We start from the raw sequence: 24,881 nt of genomic DNA on the forward strand, positions 1-24,881 counted from the left end.
CATTGGTGCAGCTGGCTTCTGGGTTAAGTGGGCATTGTGTCAAGAAGCAGTGCGGTTTGGCTGGGTTGTGTTTCGGAAGACGCACGGTTCTCAACCTTCGCCTCTCCCGAGTCCGTACGGGAGTTGCCGCGATGAGACAAGACTGTAACTATCAATTGGATACCATGAAAAAGGGGTATATATATATATATATTTTAAAGATAGCCTCCCACTGGGATGACCTCTGCTTCTTCACTTCATCTTCATCTGCCTCCTCCCTCTCTCCAACCCTGTTCATTGCCTCAATCTTTCATCACCTCTCTTTCTCCCCTATCACTCCCTCCTTCTACTTCTCCCTCTCTAACAGTTCCTCTCTTCATCCATCTCTCCATCAGGTTCTGAGGAACATGGTTCACTGTGCAGATCTGAGTAACCCTACCAAGTCTCTGGAGCTCTACCGTCAGTGGACTGACCGCATCATGGATGAGTTCTTTCACCAGGGAGACAGAGAGAGGGAGAGAGGGATGGAGATCAGCCCTATGTGTGACAAACACACAGCTTCAGTAGAGAAAAGCCAGGTATGATATTAGACACACAAACACACACACATAGTATTCAAGCATACACACACACTGACTCCTGACTCACCCCTTTTTTCCCTCTCCTCTCTCCAGGTGGGCTTCATAGATTACATTGTCCACCCTCTGTGGGAGACTTGGGCTGACCTGGTTCACCCTGACGCCCAAGACATCCTGGACACTCTAGAGGACAACAGGAACTGGTACCAGAGCATGATCCCCCAGAGCCCCTCTCCTCCTTGGGCCACAGAGCAGGGGGATCAGGAGGGGGGCGAAGGGGGCCACGGGGGAGACAAGTTCCAGTTTGAACTCACCCTGGAGGAGGAGGACTCTGAGGGTACAGAGAAAGATGAACAGAGCCAGGGGGATGAGGAGGAGGAAGAGGATAGTCTGGGGGAGGCGTCTCGGTCTCCGGTAGACGAATCGGACTGTCAGGACCCCGAGGAATCCATGGAGCCCACTTCGTCCATAGAGATCATTACCCATGATGCATCACCCACAGACACATAATGGGCTCTGCTGCACCGCGAACGTGGTTGGTTTCATGTTTTAAACAGGAGAAATCCTGCAGCTGTGCTTTTTAACAAGCCACGATGGGCTTAGTTTGAGCCCAGATGGGGCGTCAGTTTAACCCCACCCTATCCTTGCACTTGCGTTAGGAGCCGGCGACAGTTTCAGTGGGGCGGCTACAAAGTTCTCAGGAAAAATGCTGCAAACATTTTGGACCTGACGGAACGAACAGGCCTCGAGGAAATGAAGGACTTGGGCCAATCTGGGAAACGGTTGTTTTTCCATCCAGACTGGCATCTGAAATGTTGACACTACTACTGAGAGAAGTTTTGTACCTTGTGACTTTTTTACGAAAATGGGATGTGTGTTTGTATAGAGAGAGAAAACTGTTTACTTTTTTCCTGTACCATTTGTCAAAATACTTTTCTGTGCCTTTTTTACTATTGTCTTTTTAATCCTTTTTTTTTATTTATTGAACACACTTTAGTATGTACGTGAAATGTATTTTTTTTCTAAAGAGTTATCCGAAAGCTCAAGAGCAAAATTCTTTTTATATCTCAGACAAAGAGAACAGTCTTCCTTACTAGTATTGGGCAATAGAAGAAATCAAACTAACTTAAACAAACAATTATTGGACAAACTCATCAAATACTTAAAACACGACATCTCATAATAAGATACCATTTCAATCCGAGCACAACATATATGTTTCTCTATGGAAATCATGATTCATGTTACATGTTACATTGTTGCTAGATTGTTGCTTCATGTGTCTGACCTCACTGTAGATGAATGGTAGGCAGATAGATCCCTATAACTAAAAAATAAAACAATTAGACCCATTTCTCCCCATCTAACCTGCTTCCCCTCATTCTCCTTGAATGACCCCCCCCCCCCCTACTACCCTCATGGCTCAAATCCTGATAATACTCAGACTTCAAGTTAGAAGGATATTTCTATCTCAAGGTATCCTGCTCTTGTGTATTAATCATATTCGACCAAATGATTCCAGAACCCAACTGGTTCTGATGCTGTAACAAATTGCACGACATGGTTCCCCCCCCGGCACTGTAGATTCAGGACCCGACCAGATGATGAAAGGTGGCTAGGCGGCTGCCTGTGTAGAAGCCCAGTCATACTTTGGTTAGCTGTGTTATTATTCACATGTTTTTTTTTACAAACCCCTGGCTCTGTGAATCTGACCCCGAAAACAATCAGGTCAGCTATTTCTTCCTCCACCAAAAAAAGGAATAACTGAAGGAGGTGCTGCGTCTGCCCATTGACGTCAATCGAAACATTCGAAACATTTTTTTTCTCTTCCCTTCCCGCTAACTGTATCAGCATTTCCTGGCCGGCCCGGGGAGTTTATCAGGATTTGATCCGTTAGATGTAATCTTTAGAATAGATTTGGCACTTACAAACTGTAGAGTGTCTGCTGCAAAAACCAAAGCAGCGGAGAAAAATGCTTATTTTGAGAACAAGAGGATGATAACCCACAGAAGGGTATCTAGAGATTGTGACAGAGATACCAAACCAAAAGGCCCCCGGACAGTGTAATTCACTGTATCTTTGGGTCAGCATTAAAACCATCCACCCCTGAAAATCTGCAGGGTAGATCTTCCCTTATAGGTCTCCATGACTGGTTTTCAGATATCACCAATCCTCCATTGTTCCTTTAGGTTTACTGACATACTCAAAGGTACTTCAACTGCCTTATTGACTATACCCTCACTCCAGCAGACTTACATGGCAATCGTGTGTGTCAATGAGTGTGTGTGTGTGTGTGTGTGTGTGTGCGAGTATCAGAAAGTGTGTTTGTGAGAGTGAGTGTGTGTGCGTCCGTCTAGCCTTTGCCACCTGGCCTGACCTGACTCCACACTCCTATTCCTGTTTGTCACTAGAGCTCAAGTTGGTCCTTTGCTGTTTATAACAGTGTATTTATTACTTTCAGCTGTACATAAGAATACTGTTTCAGTCAGTGTAAATCTATTTAAATTGATATGCACTTGCATTACCTGGAAGTGGTGGTGTCTAATGTGTTCAAGGCTCTGCGTCGGAGTCTTTTTATATTCTGTATTATAATATTGTTTCCTTTTTTATACTATATCCTTAAGTAAATATATTCACACAAATGTTTGAGTGCCCTGAGCAACAGCTAAAGAGACATATACACAACCTGTAGGTTGACAACGCATAGAGGATATGTTAAACGACAGAGACCTGGGAAGAGCTAAAAAAAACAGCCAGCCGTAGAGACCACAAGCGTTTATACTGTAGTCTATCAGTAGGCTTGGCATCAATATCAGACCTACAAATCAAGACTCTCTGAGCAGCTTGTAGTAGGCTAGTAACCAGACTCCTCTGTATACAACATTTTGAATGCAGATTGCTGATTTGGGGTTCAGATCTACTGGTTCAACGACAGCAGACAGAAATAACAGAAAGACAGACGAACACAGAACCAAGTGTCTTCTTCTTTACACCTCACACGTACTTATATGTAAAGTAGTTCAAGGGGGATTATTGGTGGCATGCTACGATATCTCTGAGCACCAGCGTGATGAATCGTTACAAAAATGTGATCTTCTTGTAATTGAGCGTGCTAATGTGAACTAGTTGTATCTGACCAAAACTTGTTAGCAGTTTTGAAATTCAAATTTGTCAACAGTATAACATTGTTCATCTATGTTCAAGCTTTTGGTCTGAGTCGAATCCAAGTGACTAGCCAGACTTAGCACTATCTGCATGAGAGATGGGGTTTTTTCTACGTCTGTTGAATACCTACCTACTGCGTTACAGTCGCAGTCAGACATATTATATGTTTCACACAATGTATGGTATAATATTGTATATTGTGTTCAAGTATCTGAAATACTTTTTCTAATAAAAAAAAACAAAGCATGACATATCTATCTTTGTCCTTATTTCACAGCAGTAGCAGCAGCTCAGTCGTCACATCAGATGTGTTCTAACTTGGAGAGACAGGCACATGCTGCGACATTTCCTCTGACAGACAGTCTGGTCCTTACATGACATAAGGCCCACAGTGACACACTCGCTGTAGGAAACCAGTCAGGACTTCTCTTCATATTCCATGGTTCAAAGATTTTTTGGGGTTTTATTGGTAAAGGTTGCCTCAGGGAGAGGCTGTTTCAGTCCTTGAAAGCAGAAGATCCACCTGTGGGTTTACATAATGAGCCTCAGCCTGTCCTCAAGTATTGATGTGCACATCTTGGTTTGACCTTATAGACAACACAGGGATATACAGAGCACTTCAGCGCACGCACACACACACACACACACACACACACACACACACACACACACACACACACACACACACACACACACACACACACACACACACACACACACACACACACACACACACACACACACACACACACACACACACACACACACACACACACACACACACACACACACACACACACACACTTTGCAACCTCTCCTGACCTCGCTCTTTGGGTGAATCTTCAAAGAGGAGTGTTTTTTCAACACAACTCATTCTCCCATCTCACTCTCCCGTGGCCTTGCCTGCCCCCTTACACTGCACCATGGCCTCAAAGAACACCGACATACAGATACTGATAACTCATTTGATAAAGCTGCCTACGCACATGGATGACAGTGAGACTGATGTAAAAGGCCAGATTTCTCTCTTCACACAGAGAGAGAGAAGACGTTTACAGTGATAAGTTATCTATACTCTCAGGGGAAAAAAGGTGCTATCGAGAACCTTAAACGATTCTTCGGCTGTCCCCATAGGAGAACCCTTTCAATAACCCTTTTTTGTTGCTGGTAGAACCCATTTGTTTCCATGTAGAACCATCTCTGTAGAAAGGGTTCTACATGGAAACCAAAAGCGTTATACCTGGAACCAAAAAGGGTTATGCAATGGGGACAGCCAAAGAACCATTTTGAAACCCTTAAAAAAAATCTATATAATAGTAAGTGTAATACCACAAAAAATACCCAGAATGATTCCCAGCAGCATATTGAGACTTCTATTTTTACATAAACAAATCATCTTCAATTTATTGCATCTCTCTTTTTAATCCTTTATCAAAATGAAAAGAAACCAATACTGCAAATACATTTACTCAATAAAATAGTATTTTTCTAATTATCTTTCTTGAAAACGTTTGTATATTGTCTCATACAATAATCTGTCATCGTAATATTTTGTAAGAAAAAATACCCCCCAAAAATATTACCCCACTGCAGCTCCCCAGCGATCCCACTAGGGGTCACGACCCAGACTTTGAATACCACTGATCTAGATGACCTAGGGCATATCCTAACTGACAATGGCTTGATCTTGTTCTCTCATAAAATAATAAGTGACTCTGATGTAACTGATCAGAGATGAACATATCTAATTCAGTTACTACTGCACTTTTTGCAATTTAAGGACACAGAAGTATAGCTATAGTCACCAAGACTTGACTGATAAAAATAAACGACATATTGCTTCATCCCATTTTTTTAATGGTTCAACAGCAAAACAACTGTCATCATAACCATGGAACACACAGTATCTTTCCCTCGAACGTCAACTGGGACAACTCCTTCAGATCTGTGCTTCTGGCCTTCTCCAGGGCATCGATCTCCTGCCTTTTCGCAATGAGCAGCCACCTCTGCTGATTCTCTCCAGCTCCAGGAGGCTGGCCCTGGTCTGGGCCCAATCCTCCTCAGCCTGTCGCTGAGTCTGGTGGTATCCTCTTCCGCATTACCAGAAAGCCAGTTTACAACCATAAAAAAAGTTCATTCTGAGAAAAATAAACTATTCTATTATTTTCTATTCTATAAAATATCCTTATTATTAGACAAATATTGTCTTCTGGGAATTGCTAGCTAGTGTAATGAGTCACATTTTGATGAGCAGGGGTAAAATGAAAATAAAGTATCTTACCCTCCCCTTCTTTCAGATGGCTATGAACCAAAAACAAACAGAAACAGATATTTCTCTCTGTGGGGCGCTTTCTGGCAAGCTCAAAAGGTGTGTGGATGAGGAGCGCAGAAAATGACTTAGCCTCATTTTTTACAGTGTGTGTGTATGATCCGCGGGGCCTCTGACGTCAATGCAGCCGTGAGAGGCCCAAATTAAACCTGGTCGTCGTAATGGGTCATGTGCAAAATCATAAACAGGTGGGGAGAGAGAGACACCTCAGCTGAAGTGTCAGGGGGTCGCTCGCCTCAAGCAGCAGGGAAGGAGGTAACCTTTGCCCCGCCATTTCACTCTATCCCCTTCTTCCTCCCTCTTCCTCCACTCTCAGGGCTCTATTTTCGGCTGGTGTTAAGGCGGTGCTAGTATCAAACACAAGTTAGTTTGCAATTTCATCATGTAAAAACTGGCACACTGGCATTTTCCAGCCCTAACGCCAGGTTCGGCAAGTTACCTGTTTTATATCAGCTCGCTTGCGCTCCGATGGGTGGGTAGGAAATATTTGAGGTGTGTCCTTAAAAACATGATCCAAAGTCATAACCGCAGGAAGTAGTTTTGGGGGTGGGGGTGCTGCGGACTAATACAGGACTATTAAAGGCCCAGGGCACAACATTTGTGAGAAAAAAAAATATTCTAAAAAATACACTACATGAGCAAAAGTATGTGGACACCTGCTCATCGAACATCTCATTACAAAATCATGGCCATTAATATGGAGTTGGTCCCCCCTTTGCTGCTATAACAGCCTCCACTCTTCTGGGAAGGCTTTCCACTAGATGTTGGAACATTGTGCAGGGACTTGCTTCCATTCAGCCACAAGAGCATTAGTGAGGTCGGGCACTGATGTTGGGCGATTAGGTCTGGTTCGCAGTCGGCATTCCAATTCATCCTAAAGGTGTTCGATGGGGTTGAGGTCAGGGTTCTGTGCAAGCCAGTCAAGTTCTTCCACACCGATCTCGACAAACCATTTCTGTATGGAACTTGCTTTGTGCATGGGGGCAGTGTCATGCTGAGACAGGAAAAGTCCTTCCCTAAACTGTTGCCACAAATTTGGAAGCACAGAATCATCTGGAATGCGATTGTATGCTGTAGCGTTTCGATTTCCCGCCACTGAAACTAAGGGGCCTAGCCCGAACCATGAAAAACAGCCCGAGACGAATATTCCTCTGTTGTGGAAATTCATCACCATGTCGTGGAAATTACCACCAGGTACACTCAAAGTCAATCTTAAATGAATCATCCTTTATTATCAGTGTGTGGGAGAGGTCCCAACCAACTCAATACACCATAGTACACATGTCAATCAGGAGCTCTGCTGGGGCAGTCCCAGCAGTTGTCTTATGTACGGCTATACACAGACAAGTTATATTTGCATGATTTAGCATAATTAATTAATCATTACCATTTTGTTTCATTCATGTGACTGACCAATGCTGGTTCATAACATGTGACAGACCAATACCTCATGATGCTTCTTCTCTCTAAGCTGAGACCTTGAAACTGAGATATCTTTCATTACCAATACAAAGGTCTGGGCTTACTGCCAAATTGCAGCTACTGATAGTGAGGATTCATTCTGTCAGTCACTTGCATGAACACAGAAAACGGTTATTAGAAAAGCACATGAATAGAACACAGAAATGTGTGATTAGAAAGGCACAAACATGAAACATTTCCAGCACAACTCCTCCACAAAACTTTACAGTTGGCACTATGCATTCGGGCAGGTAGCATTCTCCTGGCATCCGTCAAATCCAGATTAGTCCGTTGGACTGCCAGATGGTGAAGCGTGATTCATTACTCCAGTAAACGTGTTCCACTGCTCCAGAGTTCAATGGCGTTAAGCTTTACACCATTCCAGCCAACGCTTGGCATTGCGCATGGTGATCTTAGGCTTGTGTGTGGCTGCTCGGTCATGGAAACCTAATTTATGAAGCTGCCAATTTACAGTTTGTGTGCTGACGTTGCTTCCAGAGGCAATTTGGAACGTGGTAGTGAGTGTTGCAACCGAGGACAGATGATTTTTACACGGTACGCGCTTCAGCACTCGGCATTCCCGTTCTGTGAGCTTGTGTGGCCTACCACTTCAGGGCTGAGCCGTTGTAGCTCCTAGCCGTTTCCACTTCACAATAATAGCACTTACAGTGGACCAGGGCAGCTCTAGCAGGGAAGAAATTTGACAAACTGACTTGTTGGTGAGGTGGCATCCTATGACAGTTGAAAGTCACTGAGCTCTTCAGTAAGGCCATTATAATGTCAATATTTGTCTATGGAGATCGCATGGGTATGTGCTCGATTTTATACATCTGTCAGCAACGGGTGTGGCTGAAATAGCCAATTCCACTGATTTGAAGGGGTTTCCACATACTTTTGTATATATAGTGTACATATATTATTCTATTATTATATACACTGCTCAAAAAAATAAAGGGAACACTAAAATAACACATCCTAGATCTGAATGAATGAAATAATCTTATTAAATACTTTTTTCTTTACATAGTTGAATGTGCTGACAACAAAATCACACAAAAATAATCAATGGAAATCCAATTTATCAACCCATGGAGGTCTGGATTTGGAGTCACACTCAAAATTAAAGTGGAAAACCACACTACAGGCTGATCCAACTTTGATGTAATGTCCTTAAAACAAGTCAAAATGAGGCTCAGTAGTGTCTGTGGCCTCCACGTGCCTGTATGACCTCCCTACAACGCCTGGGCATGCTCCTGATGAGGTGGCGGATGGTCTCCTGAGGGATCTCCTCCGAAACCTGGACTAAAGCATCCGCCAACTCCTGGACAGTCTGTGGTGCAATGTGGTGTTGGTGGATGGAGCGAGACATGATGTCCCAGATGTGCTCAATTGGATTCAGGTCTGGGGAACGGGCGGGCCAGTCCATAGCATCAATGCCTTCCTCTTGCAGGAACTGCTGACACACTCCAGCCACATGAGGTCTAGCATTGTCTTGCATTAGGAGGAACCCAGGGCCAACCGCACCAGCATATGGTCTCACAAGGGGTCTGAGGATCTCATCTCGGTACCTAATGGCAGTCAGGCTACCTCTGGCGAGCACATGGAGGGCTGTGCGGCCCCCCAAAGAAATGCCACCCCACACCATGACTGACCCACCGCCAAACCGATCATGCTGGAGGATGTTGCAGGCAGCAGAACGTTCTCCACGGCGTTTCCAGACTCTGTCACGTCTGTCACGTGCTCAGTGTGAACCTGCTTTCATCTGTGAAGAGCACAGGGCGCCAGTGGCGAATTTGCCAATCTTGGTGTTCTCTGGCAAATGCCAAACGTCCTGCACGGTGTTGGGCTGTAAGCACAACCCCCACCTGTGGACGTCGGGCCCTCATACCACCCTCATGAAGTCTGTTTCTGACCGTTTGAGCAGACACATGCACATGTGTGGCCTGCTGGAGGTCATTTTGCAGGGCTCTGGCAGTGCTCCTTCTGCTCCTCCTTGCACAAAGGCGGAGGTAGCGGTCCTGCTGCTGGGTTGTTGCCCTCCTACGGCCTCCTCCACGTCTCCTGATGTACTGGCCTGTCTCCTGGTAGTGCCTGGACACTACACTGACAGACACAGCAAACCTTCTTGCCACAGCTCGCATTGATGTGCCATGGATGGATGAGCTGCACTACCTGAGCCACTTGTGTGGGTTGTAGACTCCGTCTCATGCTACCACTAGAGTGAAAGCACCGCCAGCATTAAAAAGTGACCAAAACATCAGCCAGGAAGCATAGGAACTGAGAAGTGGTCTGTGGTCTCCACCTGCAGAACCACTCCTTTATTGGGGGTGTCTTGCTTATTGCCTATAATTTCCACCTGTTGTCTATTCCATTTGCACAACAGCATGTGAAATTTATTGTCAATCAGTGTTGCTTCCTAAGTGGACAGTTTGATTTCACAGAAGTGGGATTGACTTGGAGTTACATTGTGTTGTTTAAGTGTTCCCTTTATTTTTTTGAGCAGTATATATTTGTATTTTTCAGGTGGTGCTGCAGCACCTTCAGCACCCCTACTTCCTCTGGCTATGTCCAAAGTGCTAATTTAGCAGTAATGCAGTTGGTTATGGAATGAATTTTTACATCGGAAACGCAGCCTATCCAACCGTAACGCACAGTGCCCATATGCGCATGGAACAAGAGTAGCCTAATGTGCTTTTGGTGCCTGTATACTTCATATTTAGAAACACAAAAAAACGAAGGTTTTTCACATTTCGTTGTATTTGATTAAAAACCAAGCATAGACTCCCCACCTCTCAATTAAGGCATTTTCTTGTCTGCCCAATGCAAACGCAAAGTAGTAAAATTTGTCAATGAAGGGTTTGGCTCCTGAGTACACTTGGAAAAAAATCTGAATCAACAAATATAAATATAAAGTTTGAGAGGAGTAAAACAGTGAAATGACATTCACTTTTCATCTATGCATTGTAGGCAGGCCCACATTATTTTAGCCATGCAGGTCTCTTTTTGGACGTGCATAAAACCCCCTCCATGATGTAGGCTACATGTCCATGCCCATCATGAAACCTTTGGTGAATGCCGGTGAACCTCGTATTTAGAAGTGATTTGTAACCTGTAAAAATGGCTTGTTTTCCGTTTCATATGTTCAAAACCCAAGCCCTCCCTTAGGCCTACTGTAACGAAGGCTTGTTCAACAGCAATGTGTGCCTTTTTTTTATCATGGCGGTTTTATGATATAATTACATTTTACATGTATTTATTGTTGTTGTCGTTTAAAAACCAAAGATTGCTTGGGTTTCATCCATTTTTATTACAACAAAATGTATTAGAATGATTCACCTTCCTGGCATTATGGTTTCAAGCATTAACCATGTCGTGCGATTATGTTCATAAAACATAGGCCTATTTGAGAGCAGTATAACGATGAGTGGAAATTCTCCCTTTCTCTTTACAGTGGTTCTTTGTCCAGTTAGTGTGAAACATTCGGATGTGCGCAAAACCCTCCATAGTCTGCGTTGTTTTAACATTATATGCCCACGGGGAAAAATGATGGTGCCTTTAAGTGTGAAATAGCCTATTTAAAACAAGTTACGTTTTGGTTAGAATTTGATTTTAATTATTCTGTATTTTTCGGCCTTATCAACAATGAATTGCGCTTATTAACAATTATTAACAATGTTTGTCATGTCCATGCTCAGCCATAATGCAATTTACAGTAGGCCTAGACCCTATATCAGTGTGAATGCTATTGAAGCCATGCAATTACTTAGAGCAATGTGGACTGCAAATTTGTTGAAGTTAACGTATTTAGCAAAGATAGGTCTATATTTAGGTATTTTGTTTCTGTAAGCCATTTAACAAACGATAACGGACTAACAATGGAATTGGAGTTGATTCCAAAATTTCTAACGTGTTGCTTTTTTGTCATTTTCATGTAGACTTGATTGTGTGTTTTGGATCAATGTCTTGCTGCATGACCCAGATGCACTTCAGCTTCAGCTCCCAAACGGATGGCCTGGCATTCTCCTGTAGAATTCTCTGGCCCAGAGCAGAATTCATGGTTCCTTCTATTAAGGCAAGTCAACCAGGTCCTGAGGCAGCAAAGCATCCCCAAACCATCACACTACTACCACCATGCTTGACCGTTGGTATGAGGTTCTTACTGTGGAATGCGGTGTTTGGGTTTCGCCAGACATAATGGGACCCATGTCATCCAAAAAAGTGATACTTTTGAATCATCTGTCCATAGAACATTCTTCCAAGAGTCTTGATGATCATCCAGGTGCTTCCAGGTGCTTTTTGGCAAACTTGAGTCAACGACATGGGATTGAGCAAGTCAAGGACTGCTATAAAAGTTTATTATGAGATCAGTAAGATATGTTACGTCAGAGACACTTTACTTGCCTGCTATATAAATAATTTCTGCTATAAGATACAGGGTCCTGCTGTACATGTAATGTAATACATGTATAAATATACAGTATAGGCTACAGCAGAGCCGTATAGACCCATGAACTGTATATCAATAGCTCTGGGCTACAGAGGAAAAAAATCTATTTGAATTCTATTTCTCCAGTGAATGCCCCTACGCTGTTCGTGAATGGTGGCCTGCCCTGAGCCCTGGCTTGAATGGCTTAAGGCAGTGAGACTGTCTCCAGCCCTGGCCTGTGTGATGTGATGGAAGAGCCATATGTTTGTCTGGGATGTGAGCGCTAGCTGAGTCATGTCTGAGTGCTGTTGCTGTGGTATTCAGTGACCGTAAAGAAACCTCTCTCGGGCTTCCAGGAGGAGTGGAGAAGGATGCCCGGCCAGACAAAGCTACCCACTGGACACAGACGCCAATTCAACGTCTATTCCACATTGGAAACAACGTTGATTCAACCAGTATGTGCAAAGTGGTTGCAGCCCATAGGAACACAGCCATGGCTGGACCAAACCAGACTAACTGTAGTACAGGCCAAAGACAAACTGCACAGTGTGTCTGGAACTAGCCTACCCTGGTCCCAGATCTGTTTCTGCGGTCTTGCCAGCTCCATTTCTGTCATTGACGTGTTGGCAAGACAGCACAATGATATCTGTGACCAGGCTAGAACTAGCCTGCTTTCAACCAGGAATGAATCCCTCAACGCTCTCTCCCTCAACACTCTCTCTCTCTCGTCCATTACAGTTACATTACTCATTGTCTCTTTCGTCTCGCGTGCTATGAGTAGTATGATCAGCAGACCCCAGAAAGCAACAGCATTCAAACCCAATCACCCAGAGCTGTGAAACGCTCCAGTCTAGCGCTTCCCTGGCCTGCTCTGGCCCACTCCACTGTATTAACAGCCCCTTTCTTGGGCTTGGCGAACCGAACAGACATAAACAACCACTTGTTTCCTTGATTACTCGTTGTAGGGAAAAGTGGGGGGGGAAAAAAATCCCAATTCTGGGAATGGGGACAAGGGGGTACTGAGGGAGTTTTTTCATCTTCATAGCGTGACCAATTTGATGGTCATTCCTTTCTTCTTCTTTTTTCTCCTTTCGTGTGTGTTGAGGTCATTGGACGGATTGATTGTTTTACTACAGACTTCAGAAATCATTGCCTGGTGTCACGCACCCCTCCGAAATAAAACAGGTCTGCGACACAGAGGGAGCATTCTTCTGCCTCAGTGAGGGGGCTCTCTCTCTCACACACACACACCCACCCCTCTCCCAAAGTCCCACTCTCTCTGGAGTTATAAGCAGAGCCCTTCACAGAGCTCTATATTTGAGCGTGCGAACTAGGGTAGAGCGGTATCCAGATCTTCATATCGTCATACTGTCCTTCTCTCATCCTGGTATTACCGGCTTAGTACACAAAGGGCGCCAAAAAAACGCTAAAAAAGCCCATTGGGCATCTATTTCCAGAATGCTAACAAACTTAGCACAAGTAATAGTGAATTTCTATGGAAGCTGCTAGCTAAATACGCTAATGAGCGCAGACGAAAATAAACAAATTGAAAAGACACGCAATCAGGCTCATAAAGTTATACATAAACTCAGCAACAACAAAAAAAAGTCCTCTCACTGTCAACTGCGTTTATTTTCAGCAAACTTAACATGTATAAATATTTGTATGAACATAACAAGATTCAACAACTGAGACATAAACTGAACAAGTTCCACAGACATGTGACTTACAGAAATGTAATAATGTGTCCCTGAACAAAGGGGGGGTCAAAATCAAAAGTAACAGTCAGTATCTGGGGTGGCCACCAGCTGCATTAAGTACTGCAGTGCATCTCCTCTTCATGGACTGCACCAGATTTTCCAGTTCTTGCTGTGAGATGTTACCCCAGAGTGCAGGCCTCGGTGTAACGCTCATTCCTTCGACGATAAACACAAATCTGACCATCACCCCTGGTGAGACAAAACCGTGACTCATCAGTGAAGAGCACTTTTTGCCAGTCCTGTCTGGTCCAGCGACGGTGGGTTTGTGCCCATAGGCGACGTTGTTCCCAGTGATGTCTGGTGAGGACCTGAGGCCTACAAGCCCTCAGTCCCACCTCTCTCAGCCTATTGCGGACAGTCTGAGCACTGATGCGTTCCGGGTGTAACTCAGGCAGTTGTTGTTGCCAACCTGTACCTGTCCCGCAGGTGTGATGTTCGGATGTACCGATCCTGTGCAGGTGTTGTTACACGTGGTCTGCCACTGCGAGGACAATCAGCTGTCCATCCTGTCACCCTGTAGCATTGTCTTAGGCGTCTCACAGTACGGACATTGCGATGTATTGCCCTGGCCACATCTGCAGTCCTCATGACTCCTTGCAGCATGCCTAAGGCACGTTCATGCAGATGAGCAAGGGACCCTGTCATCTTTATTTTGGTGTTTTTCAGAGTCAGTAGAAAGGCCTCTTTAGTGTCCTAAGTTTTCAGAACTGTGACCTTAATTGCCTACTGTCTGTAAGCTGTTAGTGTCTTAATGACCGTTCCACAGGTGCATGTTCATTAATTGTTCATGGTTTATTGAACAAGCATGGGAAACAGTGTTTAAACCCTTTACAATGAAGATCTGTGAAGTTATTTGGAATTTTACGAATTATCTTTGAAAGACTGGGTCCTGAAAAAGGGACGTTTCTTTTTTTGCTGAGTTTATATAGGTACCGAATGTAATTTTTGATGAGTTTGGACATTTACAAGCGAATGTGAATGAGAGACAGTGCAAATGAACAAAGTTTTGACGCATGCTTGTCTGAAGGAAGAACAGTACTGGCTCTGGAGCAGCATGTGTACACACTGTGTCTGTGTGGAGTCTGGAGTAGGTAGGGCAACAGCCTGCCTGCTCTGCCTGGAGAAGTGTGTGTGGGGGGGGGGAGCAGACGGGACAGAACAGAGAGGCGTAAAAAAAACGCAAGAAAATCAAGCAGTGGTAGTGGACAGATATCCAAAGGACTTTGACTTCTCAAACACGGCAGAAAGCAAATGCCCCGTCACCTAATTACAGTTTTACTCAATTGCTTTGGCTAATTTTTGAAACAATTTTAACATTCTCTAAACTCTAAGTGCAATTGTGACAACTGTTTTATGGGACACCACAACTCTACTGCATGTCGGCAAATTGTAGTAACTCACCCAAAACATTTAATTCATGCTTCAAAACCTAGTTATTGTGTCAGTAAATTGGCCAATGCCACCGAAATGAAAAGTTTTTGTCATCGTGTGAGCCGTATTAGTCAACCCTGGAAATGTTTGTTATATACAAATTTAAGTTTTGTTCTACTTTTTTGTTGACACTGACTGCTTACTGTACTATACAAGAATGTCCGTTTTGTCCAGCTGAATGCTATTGTGTATCACAGTAGGTAAACGTTTACTTGGAAAAGTCAATACTGTACAATACTGTATTACAGTAAATTTATTTTTGTAGCAATGTGTTACATGTAAAAAGAAAATTCACATTTACATGTCCATTTTTACATATTTCTTACGTGTAAAGTCATATAGAGAACAGAAAATTTGCCACAAAATGAAAAAAATAAAAACTCGCAACAATGAAAAAAACCTGCGGTAGTTCTGTAAAAAACAAATTGTACCTCCTCACAGTACGTAACACTACAAGTTCCCATCTTCTTGGTGGACATCCTGTCACTCTTGTTGGTCTGGCCAGAGATTTGTGTCAACATCACATCTGATGTAAAGAACGAGTACATATCTACCTGTTTCCCCTACGGAATGTTTGCACAATTGATGACACTGTGAACCTGTTTACATTAGGCTGTACTCTCAGACCAGCCTCTTCCATTGTTAGATCCTGGTTTATGACACGGTCCACAATTGTGGCTCTGATTTCATCATTTTTTAGCCTTCTACCTCTACCTCTATTAGGTCTTCCCCTAACACCACTCATTCTTACACATTTTCTTATTTACCTTCCACGCTATCATGTAGCTGCTGTTCAGGTTTGTGATGTTCCTCCATGTTCAAAAATTGTAGTGATTTTGCTGTGGGCAAGCTCCATATATATGCTTCCAAACTTGATTGGTTGATTGGTAAGATTGTGATTCCTATTTCATTACTATGCCACCTGGCAGGTAATTTGCCAATTTAGCAGACATCACAAACATTCCATGTCATAGATATTTATGGAATATACATGTAGGTCTGGCAGATTTAATTTCACTGAGAATCAACTCATCAGTTTTGATCAGCAAGCCAGGTGCATGTAGTTATTGTGCAAATTGTAGACAAATTGTTGTGCTTCAGTCAGTAGCGGTGTGTGGATAATATCCCAACGGAAACCAAGCCAATCAAAAAGCAATATTACAACCTGTGTTGTGATATTTGCATTGTTTGCTCTATAAGTCATTAGTTTATTAGCCACTGTGATATAAAATAACACATGTTTGTTTGATCACAAAACCGGAAGAGCAACATCTGTCCGGTGAAGTCTACAACACAAATATTGCACGTAACAAAGTTACATGACCTGCAGCATGGTCAACCAAGTTAATGTTTTCGACAGTTTACTAAACTGATTTAGAACCACAGAGTTACCGCAAGTCAGCATCCAGCACATACACACACACACACACACACACACACACACACACACACACACACACACACACACACACACACACACACACACACACACACACACACACACACACATATATATTTATATATATAAAGCAAATTTAAAGATACCAAAACCAATTTAGTCCAATCAATGTTACTAAATATCATGCGTCTGTCCATGGTACTTATTTCTGTCTCTGTGTGTCTGTGTGCGTGCATGAGTGCTTGTACACAATCAAAAATAAATAAAAAGAACTCACCCTACTTGTAAACTAGTTGAACGCCAATGCCATCCTCCTCTCTTTCATGTTGGCAAAGCGATCTACAGCTCTGTCATAAAGTACACTTTTAGTTTTTGTTTTCATAGGCTACCTAGCTAAAATGATTGCTAGTCTAACTTCCTTGCATGGGCAAATATTAACCACCTAAGTTAGCCAGCTAGTTAACATGAGCCTACTAGGCTACGTATTGCAGTTCAATTATCACAGGCCAGTGGCACAATATATGAATTTATGGTTAGCTCAGAATCGCCGTCATAATCATTGTCCTGTACAGAGAATTAAGTCAAAACCACAAATACAAATCCACATCTCCATCCATGACTTACGAAAGGGACGATTTAGCAAGCTAGCTACTGTAGGTCATCAACACAAGCAGACCAGAAACAGACACGTTTGTCTGACAATGATGACGTTTTGCTTAGGATGTGATTTGATTGGTGTGAAGCAAAATCCAAACTGTCCTCCATTCGGGGCCGTTTTGCTGCGCCAGGACAACCCACAGTTGAGTTCAACTCAACGCTAATTGGCTAATTATTTTATATAGTTTTTTATCAAGGGAGGCCAAATGCTTGCTGGCATCAATCAATCAAATGCTACAGCGACCACATTTCATACTCTTTTGTTCCAGATAGCATCAGATACATTTGTATCGGTTTGTTACACATACTGAGACAGAGGGGCGCTGTTTCCCTCGCTCTGATGATTTCAACGGTGAGATTTAGCCACTTGTGAATTGGCAAAATTATGAAAACACATTGTTTTATTGGTAAAATATTTGAAGAAGCCTGGCTTCCCTTGGCATCCCTGAATACACACCACTGGCTTTGGTTGAACTTGTTCACTCTGATGAGAATTCACGAAAGGTCATTCTATCAGCAGACAGTGCTCTGAACGGTGCTACTTTTCTCCTACTTTTCTCTGGTAAAATACAACATTCACTTTAAGCAAAACATCAGGAAATGTAGCTGGCTACATTATTTCTATGATAAACATTGGATATAGGATGGCCATGCATAGTTTTTCCAAAAAAGACCTTGCCTTTTCAAAGACTTTGCCTTTTCATTGTCAGCTCATTTACTTGTGTGGCTGCCAGCCAAATAGTGTTGCACTTCTGTTGTCCTCTGATGAAAATGAAGCTATTTTTTGTCAAATGTGTTGCACTAATGTATTTCCTGTGATGGACAACTATAGTTGCATGTCTCTGATCCATCTATTGAAGCAAAAAAAACACTTGACTTTCAATATAAAACATGACCCTTGTCAATACACAGCTGGACTCATCTGCTCCTGCGTTCTCCTGTTGTGCCATTTACAAACAAACACGTGACTAGTTGAACTATTCTGGGGAACTACGGTGAGCTTCATAATGTAAAATAATGTGACAGGTGAAATGAAGAACGCAATCTGCTTTATCTCCTAACATATTACATGAGTTGACTGCAGGTATTTACTTGAAAAGTAGCTACAAATATTAACATCTACAGAAATAGTTTCCATGGTACTGACAGTATTGAAAAACCATCCTGAGGCTATTTCCAAATACCCCGGTATACAGCCCAAGCCTAGTGCGAACACACACACACACACACACACACACACACCCTCTGCAGAGCATCTGTTGCTGCTGTTGTGTTCCAGGCCGTTAAGATTAAGTTATGTTTGATTTTTCAGTGTCTGGTTGGCTCCTTTTCTGTGAATGACGCACAGCACAGTGCTACAGAATAACACTGAATAACTGTAACACTACCCCTCCAATCCTCCACTTCCTAAGCATCTGCTGTTTAGGGTGGGGGATTGGGGACTGGGTCTATACCCCAGGCAGTTGAGTTCTCCTGTGAAATAAAAACAGATAGTGAGCATATCCATAGAGAGTGTGAGGAACTAGGGGAGTACAGCTCAGTGAAGCTGTCAGAAGACAGATGGGAGAAAACAGGAGAAAGCAAGGGGTGGCAGGGGAAAGCAGGGGGAGGCAGGGGAAAGCAAGGGGAGGCAGGAGAAAGCAGGGGGAGGCAGGAGAAAGCAGGGGGAGGCAGGAGAAAGCAGGGGGAGGCAGGAGAAAGCAGGGGGAGACAGGAGAAAGCAGGGGGAGGCAGGAGAAAGCAAGGGGAGGCAGGGGAAAGCAGGGGGAGACAGGAGAAAGCAGGGGGAGGCAGGAGAAAGCAGGGGGAGGCAGGAGAAAGCAAGGGGAGGCAGGAGAAAGCAAGGGGAGGCAGGGGAAAGCAGGGGGAGACAGGAGAAAGCAGGGGGAGGCAGGAGAAAGCAGGGGGAGGCAGGAGAAAGCAGGGGGAGACGGGCAAGAGAAAGCAGCGGGACAGAGGGAGGCACAAGAAAGCAAGGGGAATGGGGAAGGCAGGAAAAAGAAGGGGGAATGGGAGAGGCAGGAGAAAGCAGGAGGATACACTGAGAACAGAGAGTGAGGAGAGGAGGCAACATTAGCACAAACAAACTTTAGCCTCACTCTCGCCATCTTTCCCTCTCACTGCAGTGTTTCTATTCTGAAGCAAGGAGAAGGGTGTATAGTAGCTAAACAACGGAACTTTCACTCTGCAGCTGAGATTACATCTACAGATGTGCTTAGAAGATACAGTTGAAGTCGGAAGTTTACATACACTTAGGTTGGAGTCATTAAAACTTGTTTTTCACTCCACATATTTCTTGTTAACAAACTATAGTTTTGAAAAGTCGGTTAGGACATCTACTTTGTTCATGTTTCCAACAATTGTTTACAGACAGATTATTTCACTTATAATTCACTGTATGACAATTCCAGTGGGTCAGAAGTTTACATACGCTAAGTTGACTGTGCCTTTAAAACAGCTTGTAAAATTCCAGAAAATGATGTCATGGCTTAAGAAGCTTCTGATAGGCTAATTGACATCATTTGAGTCAATTGGAGGTGTACCTGTGGATGTATTTCAAGGCCTGCCTTCAAACTCAGTGCCTCTTTGCTTGACATTATGGGAAAATCAAAAGAAATCAGCCAAGACCTCAGAAAAAAATTGTAGACCTCCACAAGTCTGGTTCATCCTTAGGAGCAATTTAAAAATGCCTGAAGGTACCACGTTCATCTGTACAAACAATAGTACGAAAGTATAAACACCATGGGACCACGCAGCTGTCATAACGCTCAGGAAGGAGACGCGTTCTGTCTCCTAGAGATGAACGTACTTAGGTGCGAAAAGTGCAAATCAATCCCAGAACAACAGCAAAGCACCTTGTGAAGATGCTGGAGGAAACAGGTACAAAAGTATCTATATCCACATTAAAATGAGTCCTATATTGACATAACCTGAAAGGCTGCTCAGCAAGGAAGAAGCCACTGCTCCAAAACCGCCATAAAAAAGCCAGATTACAGTTTGCACATGGGGACAAAGATCGTACTTTTTGAAGAAATGTCCTCTGGTCTGGTGAAACAAAAAAAGAACTGTTTGGCCATAATGACCATCGTTATGTTTGGAGGAAAAAGGGGGAGGCTTGCACGCCAAAGAACATCATCCCAACCGCAAAGCATCATGTTGTGGGGTGCTTTGCTGCAGGAGGGACTGGTGCACTTCCCAAAATAGATAGCATCATGAGGGAGGAAAATTATGTGGATAGATTGAAGCAACATCTCAAGACGTCAGTCAGGAAGTGAAATCTTGGTCGCAAATGGGTCTTCCAAATGGACAATGACCACAAGCATACTTCCAAAGTTGTGGCAAAATGGCTTAAGGACAACAAAGTCAAGGTATTGGAGTGGTCATCACAAAGCCCTGACCTCAATCCCATAGAAAAGTTGTGGGCAGAACTGAAAAAGCATGTGCGAGAAAGGAGGCCTAAAAACCTGACTCGGTTAAACCAGCTCTGTCAGGAGGAATGGGCCAAAATTCACCCAACTTATTGTGGGATGCTTGTGGAAGGCTAACCGAAAAGTTTGACCCAAGTTAAACAATTTAAAGGCAATGCTACCAAATACTAATTAAATGTATGTCAACTTCTGACCCACTGGGAATGTGATGAAAGAAATAAAAGCTGAAATAAATCTTTCTCTCTACTATTATTCTGACATTTCACATTCTTAAAATAAAGTGGTGATCCTAACTGACCTAAGACAGGGACTTTTTACTAGGATTAAATGTCAGGAATTGTGAAAAACTGAGTTTACATGTATTTCGCTAAGGTGTATGTAAAATTCCGACTTCAACTGTAACTGCTGTGTGACCAACAGGATCTGCTCATATCAATTGATCAGTGGAGGCTGCTGAGGGTAGGACGGCTCATAATCATGGCTTCAATGGAATGGTATCAACCACATGTTTGATACCATGCCATTGACTCCATTCCAGCCATTATTATGAGCCGTCCTCCCCTCAGCAGCCTCCACTGCAACTGATGTCTCATCTCCTCCTCGCCAGTCGATAGGTGTGTGTGTGTGTGTGTGTGTGTGTGTGTGTGTGTGTGTGTGTGTGTGTGTGTGTGTGTGTGTGTGTGTGTGTGTGAGAGAGAGAGCGAGTGAGAGAGAGTGTACAGAGAGTGTACAGAATTTTGGGTTCAATGTGTACTGTATCATAGCTCTGCCTAGGCCCTGTCATGGCAGCGGCGTTGGCACGACAACAGCACCAGAGGCGGGCTGAGCCATTTGACGTTTTGTCAGTTTTATGCATTATAATACTCATAGTCTCTTTGCAATGTGGCATGCATATGAACTCAAGATAGTGCATTTTGATTGTTACAGAGCAGACATCATCATGCCCCGTTTATACAAACATAAAACAACAGGGGTCTAGCCCCTCTTGAGGTTCTTGAGAGACCAGCCTGGGAAGTGAGAGAAGGGAAGAAGTACATTTGAGCAGAAGCAAGAGATGAAAAAATAAGACTGAATGACAACCCAAGAAGACTCGAGGCTGTAATCGCCACCAAAGGTGCTTCAACAAAGTACTGAGTAAACGGTCTGAAAACTTATGTAAATTACCTATTTCTGTTTTCAAATTGCAACCATTTCTAAAGACTTGTTTTCGCTTTGTGATTATGGGGTATTGTGTGTAGATTGATGAGGGGAAAATGATTTAATCCATTTTAGAATAAGGCTAACATAACAAAATGTGGAAAAGGTGAAGGGGTCTGAATACTTTCCGAGAGCACTGTATCCATAATAATCTAATCATGTAGACTAACCTACATGGGATGGAAATATTCAGTACATGAAAACTTAAACGAAAAAGGCAGCTTCATTAAATACACCATTCTCAACGCCAACAGTGAAGAGGCGACTCCGGGATACTGGCCTACTAGGCAGAGTTGCAAAGAAAAAGCCATATCTCAGACTGACCAATAAAAATAACAGATTAAGATGGGCTAAAAAACACAGACACCGGACAGAGGAACTCTGCCTAGAAGGCCAGATTCCCGGAGTCGCCTCTTCACTGTTGACGTTGAGACCGGTGTTTTGCGGGTACTATTTAAAGAAGCTGCCAGTTGAGGACTTGCGAGGCGTCTGTTTCTCAAACTAGACACTCTAATGTACTTGTCCTCTTGCTCAGTTGTGCACCGGGGCCTCCCACTCTTTCTATTCTATTCTATTTCTGTTAGAGCCATTTTGTGAAGGGAGTAGTACACAGCATTGTACGAGATCTTCAGGTTCTTGGCAATTTCACGCATAGAATAGCCTTCATTTCTCAGAACAAGAATAGACCGATGAGTTTCAGAAGAAAGTTATTTGTTTCTGGCCATTTTGAGCCTGTAATCGAACCCACAAATGCTGATGCTCCAGATACTCAACTAGTCTAAAGAAGGCCAGTTTTATTGCTTCTTTAATCAGGACAACAGTTTTCAGCTGTGCTAACATAATTGCAAAAGGGTTGTCTAATGATCAATTAGCCTTTTAAAATTATAAACTTGGATTAGCTAACATAGCGTGCCTTTGGAACACAGGAGTGATGATTGCTGATAATGGGCCTCTGTACGCCTATGTAGATACTCCATTAAAAATCTGCCATTTCCAACTACAATAGTCATTTAAACCATTAACAATGTATTTCTGATCAATTTGATGTTATTTTAAATGGACCAAAAAAATTGACTTTTCTTTCAAAAACAAGGACATTTGTAAGTGACCCCAAACATTTGAACGGTAGTGTATGGTTCATAAATTACAGACAATTTACTCTGAGAATTTAGCATGATTAGAGTGAATAGAATGTCATTACTACCATGGACGGTCAAAAGTGGTCACTGCTCAATAGAACCGTGGGCAGAACGGCGTAAACTTCAAACGTCAACTGACAAGCTAGCTAGTGACTGCAGGTTTGTGTGATAACATGGTCATTTTCTAAATTAAAACCGTGGAATACAAGACTAAATCTAGCATATATTAAATATATTTAATAATACAGTGTCTTCAAAAAGTATTCAGACCCATAGACTTTTTCCACATTTTGTTAGACTTACTCGAAAATTGATAAAAACAATAAAAAAATCCTCAACAATCTACACACAATACCCTATAATGACAAAGACCCCCTCTCACCCGCAGAGGTGGGAGGAGGGAACTGGTGGGGGTTAACAACTCACGCCCTGTTGTAAATCAAGTACAGAACATTCAGCTCTCCTTCTCCAATGTTCACCAGAGGAATGTATTTTGTTTCAACAGACTTTTCCTGCCGCAACTCTAACACGTTCTAAAGCAAATACTGGAATAATATTTCTAACATAGAACGTGTGGAATGGTCAGAGGTGATCTAAAGAACACAAATTTAGTTTTGTTTGTTATTTTGTGATGTCATTAAAAATGTAAAAGGAAATACTGTAACTTGGAAAGTATACCCACTACATGTACGAAGTTTCCATCCTATGCGTTGTGCATGGTATATGAAAAGTTATGAAAGTGTTTTTGTTAAGAGAGGAATGTGATTTGAGAAACTATAAGAGAAAATTGTTCACATAAACTTTGCACAGTGACAAGTCACTCCCCTGAGTGATGTCAGAGAGCATGTCAGCCTGACAGAACCTCCCTTTAGAACAAACTGTATAAAATGATGGGTTAAGAATTAACATATCAAACCAGAGAGACGTAGAGCTGCAGCTTTACTTTTGAAGTGGTCTGAACTCTGAATCTCAACACGAGACGATAAACTTACCTCCCGGACAATCACTGGTACGGCTGATTAGCAGTCCTGAGTAAAGTATCTAGAAAAGCGAATTTAAGTGGGACCATCACCCTACTGGGAAACATCGACACGGCTGGCTAGCCTATCTTCAAAGAGGCATCTTCCAGACCGACTAGAAGGAAAATCAACTCTGTACTTCTGTTCAGGACTACACGACAAGTCACCGGATACAGGACAACTACAGAGACGAACAACAGAAGAAGACTTGTTGGAACCATTTCTGGACAATGAGAGCCTTGAAAGCGTGCCGCGAAAAGGCCCAACCCTTTCCAAGGCGGCCCGGTTCCGAGAGAGATACACGGCAAACCAAGGCATCTCACGTAAATACCTACATGATTTCTTACTCCAAGCGGGTGGCGGTCCGTGTGCAAATTATAGGAGTACTATAAGTGAGAGTAGTTTCTAAATGTACCAACGTTAAATGTCTCTCTCTCTCACACTCTCCATGTCTTTTATAACAAGCAGCCATACTGTTGTCAGTCCGCTATGGACCTGTTTTTAACCTCTATGGGCTAGGTGGGACGCTTGCGTCCCACCTACTCAACAGCCAGTGTAATCCCGTGGCGCGTTATTCAAATACCTCAAAAATGCAAAAACTTCAATTTTTCAAACATATGACTATTTTACACCATTTTAAAGACAAGACTCTCGTTAATCTAACCACACTGTCCGATTTCAAAAAGGCTTTACAACGAAAGCAAAACATTAGATTATGTCAGCAGAGTACCCAGCCAGAAATAATCAGACACCCATTTTTCAAGCTAGCATATAATGTCACATAAACCCAAACCACAGCTAAATTGGGCACTAACCTTTGATGATCTTCATCAGATGACAACCCTAGGACATTATGTTATACAATACATGCATGTTTTGTTCAATCAAGTTCATATTTATATCAAAAACCAGC

General features: G+C 43.0%; 1 protein-coding gene across 4 annotated transcripts in view; it reads left to right on the plus strand.

The window, feature by feature from the left end:
- LOC106584037 (cAMP-specific 3',5'-cyclic phosphodiesterase 4B) overlaps window positions 1-3,971 on the plus strand; it is a 309,843-nt gene extending 305,872 nt beyond the window's left edge. For all 4 annotated transcript variants that reach the window (XM_014168843.2, XM_014168844.2, XM_014168845.2 and 1 more), the window contains 2 exons: window positions 375-557; window positions 654-3,971. In XM_014168843.2, coding sequence (XP_014024318.1) covers window positions 375-557; window positions 654-1,067 — 597 coding nt within the window. In that variant the 3' untranslated portion in view covers window positions 1,068-3,971. The remainder of the gene's footprint in view (window positions 1-374; window positions 558-653) is intronic.
- Window positions 3,972-24,881: the final 20,910 nt, after the last annotated feature.

Source organism: Salmo salar, chromosome ssa23 (genome assembly GCF_905237065.1).
Source record: "Salmo salar chromosome ssa23, Ssal_v3.1, whole genome shotgun sequence".
In the NCBI taxonomy this organism is placed as follows: Eukaryota; Metazoa; Chordata; class Actinopteri; order Salmoniformes; family Salmonidae; genus Salmo; species Salmo salar.